This window comes from Silurus aristotelis, assembly GCF_946808225.1.
Source record: "Silurus aristotelis genome assembly, chromosome: 18".
Classification (NCBI taxonomy): domain Eukaryota; kingdom Metazoa; phylum Chordata; class Actinopteri; order Siluriformes; family Siluridae; genus Silurus; species Silurus aristotelis.
Genome location: NC_139591.1, coordinates 22,887,637 through 22,899,975, shown reverse-complemented (window position 1 = coordinate 22,899,975; position 12,339 = coordinate 22,887,637). Strand labels below are relative to the sequence as shown.

General features: G+C 39.1%; 1 protein-coding gene across 1 annotated transcript; it reads right to left on the bottom strand.

Annotated features, from left to right (window-relative positions):
* Window positions 1-3,142: 3,142 nt before the first annotated feature.
* atp6v1b2 (ATPase H+ transporting V1 subunit B2) lies at window positions 3,143-11,660 on the bottom strand. Its single transcript, XM_083567778.1, has 14 exons — window positions 11,390-11,660; window positions 9,758-9,813; window positions 9,510-9,608; window positions 9,307-9,400; window positions 9,151-9,228; window positions 7,377-7,516; window positions 6,955-7,056; window positions 6,770-6,867; window positions 6,542-6,665; window positions 6,279-6,429; window positions 6,108-6,190; window positions 5,915-6,019; window positions 5,675-5,804; window positions 3,143-5,203 (listed from the first exon to the last, which is right to left on the bottom strand). The coding sequence occupies exons 1-14, from the start codon at window positions 11,520-11,522 to the stop codon at window positions 5,067-5,069; spliced, it is 1,530 nt and encodes a 509-aa protein (XP_083423904.1). The 5' UTR covers window positions 11,523-11,660; the 3' UTR covers window positions 3,143-5,066.
* Between the last annotated feature and the right edge of the window lie 679 nt (window positions 11,661-12,339).

The window sequence follows — 12,339 nt, the reverse complement described above, 5'->3', positions numbered from 1 at the left end:
TGAATGAATATATATATACACACACACACACACACACACACACACACACACACACACACACACACACTGTATATACACACACACACACACACACACACACACACACACACACACACACACACACACACACACACTGTATGTAGACATACTGAGGAGAGATCTAGTGTACACAGGATCTTGCACAAGGCAGAAAAAAATAAACTTCCTTTCTAATTTTGCAGCTGATGATCGAGCAGAAGCAACAACAAGGTGGTGAAATCTAAGAAGTCTAAGAATTTTTAATCATTCGATCATCTGAATGTTCTCCGTTTGCTCATCATATAATACATACATTAATAAATACTTCTGATTCGATCTGGATAATTATTCAATACATAAACATCTTAACCACAAGATGTTACACCAAGATCGCACAATTTAACCCTGTTCTGGAGGTTTTTTGTTTCTGTTTTAAAACCGCAATATGTAACCGTTTTACTGAGTATAGCCGTGCAACACTTAAAGCTGCAGTATGTAAACTTGGATTTGTTTAATATTACAGCGGTTACAATGGTGTTTCTAAACATTTCAGGGCCCAAAGCAACATCACATTAAACCAGTAGTATACTGTATAAACTTTTTTGTTTAAAATCAAATCCATATTTCTGAAATGTTTGTTTTTTTCAGGCCCGTAAGAAACACAACATACATTAAAGCGGTAATGTGTAAAAAAGTTGAGTTCGAAACGAAATTTGAACCCGAAATTCACAGAAAAAATTCACAGATTTTCACGTGGTCTTTAAATCCAGAAATGCCCAAAATGCGTACTGCCGCTTTAAATAACGCAAATCACTAATCAAAAAGATGTACACATTTTTAAGCATATTTCAGACAGTGTTTTTATCACCTTGGCAACCGTAATATGCAAATGAGTGCTCATGGCTTAACTGAGATGGAATTCCCTTATTCAAAGCTTCTAATATACAGGATTAATGCGACATGATGAATTATTAAAGCATAGACGAGACAGATCAATAACTCGAAGGCTAGTCACATGATTCATGCTAACATGAATAGCCATTACTGGACTTCCTGTCTGATATATGTGAAGTTATAGATTAACAGCTACACAGCAAACCAGATGTGTCTCGTAATAAACCTTCGTCCTGTATGCTTTGCCCCAGTGCAGGTACGGACCTGTCAGACAGGGCGTGGTCAACCTGTAACTAAACATAGCTGTAGGGGATTAGTCATGCAGCACACTTTCTGCCTCAACTTCTAACTCATAACTGCTGACTAAAGCACAACCAACTTCCTTTTTTTTTATACCTGCACAGTTCGTGTGTGTGTGTTTTTATAGTTAATAAACACAAATCTGTTGCACTGCTAGACTTCATGGAGAAAGGAGTTTGATAAGAAATATCTCACCTTCCCAATGATCATCTTCACAGTATAAAAGTAATGAGGTATTAAAAGAGTCGGGATGCTTGGATTTAAATTCCCAGAATGCAATGCAACCTGGTGTGGGTCTGGTTTAATTAAAGGGTAAACCAGTTTGTGTGAATCTACACTGCTTTATGTAGAACTGAAAAGAAGTTAAAAAGCTGCACATGGTTGCATCAGATCATCATCATCATCATCACTATTATGATCATTTACATTAATAGCATTTAGCAGATGCCCCTTATCCAGAGCGACTTACAACTGAGCAGTTGAGGGCCATGCTTAAGGGCCCAGCAGTAGCAGCTTGGTGGTGCTGGGATTTGAACCTATGACCTTCTGATCCAGAGAAGTTACCATAGAGAAGCTCCTCACATCCTTCTGTCTCTTCATCTCGTCCCAGAAAATCTCGATGATGTTGAGATCAGGACTCAACCATTTCTTCCAGGACTCCTTGTTCTTCTCAACACTGAAGATAGCTCTTAATGACATTGACTGAATGTTTGGGCCCGTTGTTCTGCTGCAGAATAAATTTGGGGGCGATCAGATGCCTCCCTGATGATGCGATAGATAAATATCTGCCTGTATTTCTCAGCATTGAGGACATATCTCTCAGCGTCAGAAATTTAGCCCCAAACTGCCAAAGAACCTCCACCATGCTTCACTGTTGCCTGCAGACACTCATTATTGTATTGTCCTTCAGCAAACATCTTGCCTCCTGCTACAGCCAAATAAACCTGCTGCACTTCTTCTGCCTGCAGTTTCAAAGTTTTTTTGGCCATAATTCTTTCATTTCTAGACAGATTTTTCCAGACAGTAAATGGGTGTACCTCAGTCCCAATGGTTTCCTCCAGTTCTTTGCTGAAGGCAGTGCTGGATATCTTCCAATGTCAAAGGGAAGTAAGCAGGATGTGTTTTTAATCCACTGCGCTGAGTTGTTCATTGGCTAATCCTTGCATCTACGCTCCTACTCAGCTGCTTCTGTTTCACTTAATGACTGGGTTTCAACCTACAGATGAAATCGATGATCATCAGCACCTGCTTGGTAGAATGGGTTAGTCAGCCACCTGAGACCGATCATAAAGAATCTCTGAGTTTGTGCATATGTACAAAGTGTGCAAGTGTACGAACTCAAAGCCAAGCGGTGATCAAATAAAACATTTTATAAACTTTTCTTTTTGAAAGCATTCTTTACAGCATTTTTTTTCACACCTGCCTAAAAGTTTTGCACAACACTAAAAGTGTGTGTATGGAGTCTTTTTGGTGTAGTCTACATATACAATTAATAACATGCAGCTGTATTTGAATGCTGCTGTAGATAGATTTATGATCAGGTGATTATATAAATATAGGTGTGTTTAGGAAGCAATAACAGGAAGTGGTGTAGCTCAGAAGCGCTGATTGTTAAGAGAGGAACATTCCTCAGTGCCCTCTTGTGGACACTCAACCTAATTACAGCCTAAACTACCGTGTTATTACTTATACAGAACATAATTTATAACTTCTGAAAAGTCCTTAACTTTTGTGGTCACCTGAAATGATTTGTCTTTTTATAAATAAAATTATTATTCAGCACATGATGAATAAGAGGGTGTACTTTTTTTTTTTTATGATTGTCCTGCCCACATTTAGTCCTCATTTTTTCCAGATTTTGTCTGTGACAGTTTGAGGCAGAAACACAGTGTTTTTTCTGACATTAAAAATAAGACAAAAAACCCCAACGTGTGACACATGATCAGGTTTTATTCCACAGAACAATGATACACAGACGTTTCACAATCACACGTCACATCGTTTCGATTTCCATGCGTTCAGACTGATACACACTTTACTGCCGCACATCGATCTGACAAGGAACGAAACACTACACACACGCAGCCTCCGTGGCTCCAATAAATAATCCTGATAACAATAATAAAAATTGACGTAATAAATAAAAAGATGACAGATGACGAAGCGGGAAAATAAACACTAACTTAATAAATGATGACAAGAATACCACGATTTGCACTATTACTAAACACGTGGCTTTTATAGTGTTGAGTCTTTTCTGGTTTTTGTGACACGTGTATGTTCCTTTTTTCTGTGCAACAAAATTAAAAAGGTAGAAACACACAATAACTGCAGAGTGAATGAGTGGAAACTTCTGGAGAACAGAAGAGCAGATGTGATCAGACTCCCTCACCCGTCACACCTGGAAGTGGAAGTTTAATTGTTTTGGAGCAGAGGAGATTCCGGGAAAAGTGAAAGGAATCCTGAAGCGACAGACGTCTGGAATGATATCCATCATGGAACGACCTGCCCAGTCACCGCACCTGAATCCTACTGAACTGCATCACATGATCTCCATCTAGTGAAGAACATCTCTGGAGAGTTTTATCTAAAGAATTTCAGATTTAGATAAAAAAAAGCATCTGAACATTTATAGGTTTGTTTGGTCAAATTCAAACTTCAAACCATTTAAATACCGAGTTTGTTGCATGGAAACGAAAGGAACATCAATGTGTCTCTGGAAAAACCCATAAAAGACAATAGGAAAGGAAATGGAGGTTATAAGATTTAATTCTACAAATATAAGTTCACGATGAAAAATCCCAAATATTATCGATTGACCGAGACACGTTCATTCCTTCAGCTTTGCACCAGAGCTTCCTAAAGTAGATCAGACCGAGCGCACGGCGTCCAATCAAAAGCAGCAACCAGGGTTGCTATTACAAGGAAACAATAAACTCAGTCGAGTTCTATATCCGTAAATATATATTTCAAAATGACAAGCGTCTGCTGACGCGTCTGCTCGAGATATCGATCAATCAGCTCTCGTCTAAGAGCAGAAAAGGAACGTGTGAAAGACTCAAAGCTGCTGATTTGACATTTTTGTTGTTGGTGTTTCAAATTGCAAAACATCCCCCCCAGTGCAAATCTAAAGACACCGAAACGTCTTGACATGTGGAGACGTCACTGAGGGCTGCTTGAAGACGAAACCAAGTTCTCACACACGCGTGCTGCATTTCCGGCATTTTTTTTACACGAATGATATTGCTGTTACTACGGCGACGTGGCGCATGGAAAAGATGGAGAGCTGCTAATGAATAAATCAGGGTCGCATCGACCAATCAGAGCGTGTTTTTTTTTTTTCGTCGGATCGGCAATTTTTTTTGTAAAAACAAACAAAAAAATAAAATGTTCCCTTTCATTTGGCCTGTAGTCGTTTTCCATCAAACACACACGACTTCATTTTAGTTTGTAATAATAATTCCAGCGGTGACACAGGACTAAACGTTTGGCTAATAAATCTAATTAAATGCTCACGATTGTTTTTTTTTTCCACACACACACACACACACACACACACACATTCATTTGCTTTACATCGACAATATTCACAACATATATAATATATAATGTATATACATCACGGGTTTGGGCCACGTTGGGATCATGTACAGAGCAGAAGCGGAGCACTACGGTGAGGAGGCTACAGCGAGAGGAGAGTTTCACCACGCAGCCGGCGGCTGATCACATCCAGGGTGAGATGTTTTGTAATGAGGGGCAGAGATACACAGGAGAGGAGAGAAATAGAGAGAGAGAGAGAGAGAGAGAGAGAGAGAAAGAGAGAGAGAGAGCGTACGGCAGAACGGATCAGCGGCTCAGTGTTTGGACTCTCGAGGGTAAAACTCGGCCAGCGTGCTCTGAGGGATCCTCTTCAGCATCTCCTTGGGGAAGATTCGCATCAGCTGCCAGCCGATGTCCAGGGTTTCGTACACGGTGCGGTTTTCGTAAGCACCTGTGAGGAAGTACACGGGAGAGGAAACAAAGAAAGGCAGATAAAATCATTAATATATATATAATGGGGGAAATAATTATTTGATCCTCTGCTCAGTCTGGAATCTGTATGGTAGGTTTATTTTAAGAGAGAGAGAATATAAAAAATAGAAAAATAACATTAAAGAAAAGTTATAAATTAATTTGTATCTGATCGAGTAAAATAAGTATTTGATCCCGTACCAAATAAGCAAGAATTCTGACTCCCACAGACCCAAATTAATTTCTTATCATTATGTGTATAAAAGACACCGGTCACAGAATCAACCTCTTCCATTCAAACCTCTCCACCACCATGGGAAAGACCAAGCTGTCAAAGCACGTCAGGGACGAGACTGTAGACCTGCACAAGGCTGGAATGGGCTACAAGACCATCAGCAAGAACTTTCCTACAATTGAGTGGTTTTGTAAATGGTGTGTAAAATGGACTTACCTTGAGCGATGAAATTCTTCTCAAACTTCTGCAGGAACTCCAGGTAGAGCAGATCATCAGGCGTCAGAGCTTCTTCTCCCACTACAGCCTTCATGGCCTGGACGTCTTTCCCGATGGCGTAACACGCGTACTGATGACAGAGGACCACGCTTTATTGATCAACAACTTCGATGTAGACATACGCGTATTGATTAGCACCGTTTCTTCGCCGTCGCTCATGTGATCGGGTCGGAATCTCACCAGCTGGTTGGAGACGTCGGAGTGGTTCTTGCGCGTCATTCCCTCTCCGATGGCCGACTTCATGAGTCGAGACAGAGACGGCAGGACGTTGATCGGAGGATAGATCTGCATACAGCGATCGCGTGCCGAGAATGAGCCGTTGCCATAGAAACGATAGCGTCCGATAAAATTAGGTTCTCTGACTGTGACTGACCTGTCTGTTGTGAAGCTGGCGGTCCACGTAGATCTGACCCTCCGTGATGTAGCCGGTCAAGTCAGGGATGGGATGAGTGATGTCTGGGGTGAAGTGAGACAAGTGAAGTGAGACAATACAAAATACAGTGATGCAGTTCTCTTTCTTTTTCTGCCTCTTTCTCGTTCTCACCATCATTAGGCATGGTGAGGATGGGGATCTGAGTGATAGAGCCGTTACGTCCCTCCACTCGCCCCGCCCGCTCGTAGATTGTTGCCAGATCGGTGTACATGTAACCAGGGAAACCACGGCGGCCAGGCACTTCCTCTCTCGCTGCAGACACCTTGGAAAGAATGTTGCATTTAAAAGAAATCCCAAAAATATCTCCTATTGGGTCGTGTTTAGAGACAGTGATGGGGTTAGTTTTAAACTCAGTGTCAGTGAATGTCCCTGACCTCTCTCAGGGCTTCAGCGTAGGAGCTCATGTCAGTCAGGATGACCAGGACGTGTTTCTCACACTGATAGGCCAGGAACTCAGCAGCGGTCAGCGCCAGGCGAGGAGTGATTATGCGTTCGATTCTAAACCAGGAGAATTAATTCATCATCGAGTGCTGCACTGCTGAATACGCAGCTAGTTCAGTAAAAATGGTGTGCATGGTACGTGGGTTATTTGATGTGCTTACGTAGGGTCATTGGCCAGATTCAAGAACAGACACACGTTATCCATGGAGCCGTTCTCCTCAAAGTCAGACTTGAAAAATCGAGCCGTCTCCATATTTACCTACAGACACAAGAATATTCTCTAATGAATTTACAAACAGGGCGATGAAATTAGACCTGAATGCTATTAGAACGTAGTTCTTCTCACCCCCATGGCTGCAAACACAATGGCAAAGTTCTCCTCGCTGTAGTCCATCACGTCTTTGGACTTCTTGACCAGACCGGCCTGCCGACAGATCTGCGCTGCGATCTGAAATCGTGCACAAAGCCGAAAACAATGTTAATCTCTACAAATAAATGGACAGAAAATGAGATGCAAATGCAAATGAGATGCTAATTTTAACATTGATTATTTAAATAGACTGTAGTTCTTTTCAAGATCAATTTCACATTCAGACATTTCAATATTAGAAATTATTTGGGGGTTAATTATTGATTTCTGAAATATTTGAGACAAGAAAAAAAAAAGTCCTTGGTAGCCATGTTTGTTGATCATTTCTTACAAATTCCTGAGAAAAAGAATCACTACAAGTCTCCACAAAGCGATTTTATTCTGACAGTGAATGAGACCTCGTTATGTGGGAGACCAGCTGCTGAGAAAATGGGGATTTTCTGCCCCCTAGCGATGCTGTTCATGCCGTCGATGGCAGAGATGCCAGTCTGGATCATCTCCTCGGGGTAGATACGGCACTGTGGGTTGATGGGCTGGCCTGGAAAAGCAGGTGGAAAGAAAGCAAATATTTAGTCACGTGTCCTTTGTGCCTGAAATGCACAAAAGTTCAAACATGAATACTGTTTATTTTAGTCAGTCAGGCTTTTGTGTGATCCAGGACTACTGAATGCTGAAACATTATACATTTAAAGGAGCTATGTGTAATGTTTACAGCCTGCTGATTTCTCTGTATTTATATATTACACACATACACACACAATATAGACCATCATCTGTCTAACTGGATATTGGACTACCTCCAGACCGACCACAGTATGTGAGGACTCATGACTGCGAGCCTGACATGGTTATCTGCAACACTGGAGCCCCACAGGGAACGATTCTGGCCCCGTTTCTCTTCACCGTCTACACTGCAGACTTCATGTTCACTATCATCAGTCTGATCACGGATAATGACGACAGGGAGTACAGAGGACTGATCTTTGTGGACTGGTGCCAACGGAGCTGCTTCCAGATAAACGTGGGGAAAACAAAAAGAACTGGTGGTGGATTTCCGTAGGCACAAACAAACTTCATTATCGGCAGTGAACATTCAGGGAAAGGACACTGTGAGAGTGGACTCTTACAAATAACTGGGGGTTCATCTGAACAGCAAACTGGACTGGACAGATAATAATGAGGTCATTTATAAGACAGGACAAAGCCGACACTCTCTGCTGAGGAGATGAAGGTCTTTTGGAGTGCAGGGAGAGCTACTGAAGACCTTTTTTGACTCTGTGGTGGCCTCAGATATATTCTATGGTGTGGTCTGCTGGTGCAGCAGCATCTTCACTGCAGACAGGAAGAGACTGGACAAGCTGATCAGGAAGTCCAGCTCAGTTCTGGAGGATGGGAGATAAACTATCATCACTGCTGGAGAACGACTCTCACCGCCTGTATGAAACAGTTTCATCACTGTTAAATCACACACTGTTACATCCTGAGTGTCTGAAGGAGCGATACAGAAGGTCTTTTCTCCCTGCTGCTATTAGACTTTACAATCAGAGCTGCTCCCAGTGAACCAGTCACCAAAATACACACCGTTATTACTGTTTAACTCCAATAATAACAATAACAACGTTGTTTTTAAACAACACATGTGCAATAACCATCATTTAAAACCATGCAATATTACACCTGTGTGATGTCTGTTAGCGTAAATCACTTGTGGTCTCGTTTTTCTTCTTTGTATTTATACATTGTGTTGTGTATATACTGTATTATGTCTCTATTCTTTTATTTTTTTGCACATTTCTCTTTCTTTGCTGCTGTAACAGAGAAATTTCCCCACTGTGGGACAAACAAAGGTATATCTTATCTTATCTTGTCTATATACAGTATATAATATATATATATATATATAAAAAATAATAATAATATATAAATAAATAAAATCAGACAGATAGTAAGATTTAAATAGATTTTCCATTTCCTTTCCATATTAAAATACATCTTTAATCTTTTTTTATTTTTTTTTATTTGCATATTGATCTGTGATTGGCTCTTATATCTTATGACACAATAACAATTCCCTGCTATCATTCGCAACTGCTTATCTAATGCATGGTTTTCGGCTCCTGACGATTCTTCAATGAATTCTGCGCAAGAAAAGGAAAGGCACTGATGTTTTACCCATGATGTCCAAGTAGTCCTCGGCCAGGACAGCTGGACCTCGGTCGATCGGCTTTCCCGATCCGTTAAACACACGGCCTGGAAACACAAACAGTTTTACAAAGGGAGTTTTTTTTCTTACATCACACATTATCAGGTTGAAATCGAGCTCCTCACCCAGCATGTCCTCTGATACGGGTGTGCGTAAAATGTCCCCTGTAAACTCGCAGCTTGTCTTCTTGGCATCGATACCTGATGTTCCTTCAAACACCTAAAAACGGTATTAAAAAAAAAAAGAATTAAATAAAGGGATGGGTCGTGTCACATCTGTCGATCTTTCAAACAACAACAACAACAACAACAACAACAGTGCAGCTCACCTGGACGACGGCTTTGGAACCGGTGACCTCCAGCACCTGGCCACTGCGCTTTGTGCCATCAGGGAGAGTCAAGTGGACGATCTCAGCGTACCTGGGAAACTACAGTAGAGGAGCCGCTTTACTAATGTGAACATTAAATATTAATATTAGGGAGTAGAGTGGATTTCTGGAACTTTCAGAGAAAATAAATATTCAAAAGTCTTATTATTATTAGTTTTATTATTAATATTATTATTATTATACGGCACCTTCACTTGGTCCAAGATCACCAGGGGGCCATTGACACCAGATACAGTTTTATATGCTGCAGACAAAACAAACAGTATGTTTATATACAGTAAATATATATTTTTTTAACTAGATATCAAAAGGCAAAACAACAACAAAGAACCAATAAATTGTTTACAACACAATTGAACACCTTTGGGATGAATGTGAACACTGACTGCACCCCAGGAACCTCCTCACCTTCTCACCTACATCACTACCTGACTTTACACTCTATAGCTGAATGAATCTTCATAAGCACACTCCTAAGTCAAGTGGAATATCTTACCAGATGAGTAGAGCTCATTATAACAGAAGATTAATGTGGAATGTTCAAAAAGCACATACCATCTTATGGTCAGGTGTCCACAAAAAAAAGCACATAACATTTTGGTCATCAAAATTACGTAAATAATCAGGACACCAAACAACACTTTTGCTATGTTTCCACACGGACGGTGTTAATTGCCGGATGTGTGCGTCATGGCGGATTTTCAAATGATTAGTGATTAAAAAATATTTTTTTGCTGAAGTTTATAATTTTTTTTATGATCTGAGTAAAGAAAGGAGGTCGTGATTAAGAAAGGAGGTCGTGTTACATTGAAGGTTTTAATAAAAAAAATGGTCAAATGTGCATGTCGCACGTTAATAAAATTTGTAGTGTTTTAAATTAATTTGCGTTAACACGTTTATATATATATATATATATATATATATATATATATATATATATATATATATATATATATATATATATAAACCTCTCAGGCCTTCACTGAGCTGTGTATGAGCTATTATAGGTATTTTTGTATTCTTGAATTCTATTCAAATATTTATTTACATTTATTTATCTGATGCATTTATCAAACAATTTGCTCTGCACCTAATGCACCATCATCATATACACATTTCAAGGACAAATCTACAAACCCAAATATATAATAAACATAATAACAATGTTAACAAAATGCAGGAAATTAAACATAATATAGCATATAAACAATAGAACTAAATTAAATAAATGCTATTTAGTCAATAGATCATAAAATCACCAGCTAACTATAATATTATATATATATATATATATATATATATATATATAATAGAATAGATAACATAAAAAAACAATAAAAACGCATTTCTTTGCTTTAATATTGAAAGGCTATTATTTTTATTATATTATTTATGTTAAAATGAGCATCACATTATATAACTGCTTGTCACAAAATGCAGACACGGCTAGCTAAGCAACTAAATGCTAATCCATGTTGATAAGCGTGTAAAGAGCAATCCTTTAATCTTTGTTTATATGCTGTAAAGTTATTGAAATGAATAAATGATAAATAGATTTCGTGTATTTCTTGTTATCTAATCCTGTCATTCATTCGCTGCATCATTAACGCTGGATCTTCCTGCGCACAGCTAATGGCCGCGTCCCAAATAGCACCGTCTTTAAAAAAAAGTGTATTAGGTAGGGTATAAAAGACATTACGATGCACCCTACGTAGTGCACTTCGTTGCGCATTTTAAGATACGACCCCTATTGTGCGTCTGGCTAGCTAAAAAATGAAAAAAAACCCCGATGTTTTATAAAAAATGGCTGTTCTGCTCACTGAGTCTCGGTTGAGAGATGTAGTCGCGGCTGACGGCGAGGACGTGCTCGCGTGTGGCGGCAGGTTTGTGTCCGCTGACAGCCGAGGTAATCTCATTCACGGCTCCGCTCACCATTCCTCGAAGAGCCTTCATGATTAGCGGTGTTAGCTTAGCCTAGCCTCTGCGCTGACAGACGGCTAGCGGGTCGTGACAACAAATCCGCGCATGCGCTTTACGTCGTTAATACAGCTCCCCCAACCCCCCTTTTCGTGCAGAGAAATGACGCATTGTGCGCATGCGCCGCCTGCTGGCCACACAAGCAATAAACAAAAATAGATGATAATAATAATAATAATAATAATAATAACAATAATAATAAAAATAATAAAGATTGACTTTAACATACATAAGTACACAACCATTTAAAATATCATATAGACAATATGCTATATAATGTACTATAAATAAATTGTTACAGAGATTTGCAGTCTAAGTGTCGAAATCGTTTTCCGTATAATTTTAAAAATATATAATTTGATTCTTATATAGTAAAATTGTCTGTTTTTAGACTTAATTTCTCACAAACCCGAATGAATCTCACATCCACAGGCATATCCTTTCCCATTTGTAGAAAAATTATTATATATATTTTGAAATAATGTCCTAATTATGTGTCACACTTCTGATTATTTATATATTTATGTTATATTTATGTTTATGTTACTTTCACTCGTCATATTTAATCCGTCCAAATTTTGGGAAAATTATACACTTATTATAATTATACAGTAAATATTGACTTGTTTCTTGATTTTATTCAAAATTTTGTCGTTGTATGTTTATTTTCTTGGTATGTCCAAAAAATGTACGTTATCCTCATCAGAAAAACAGCAAAATCATCTATAAGGAATGACTTGTGAGGGTTTAACAGCAGTTGTGCGTTCTGCTTCAAATAAAACTCTTGAATGTG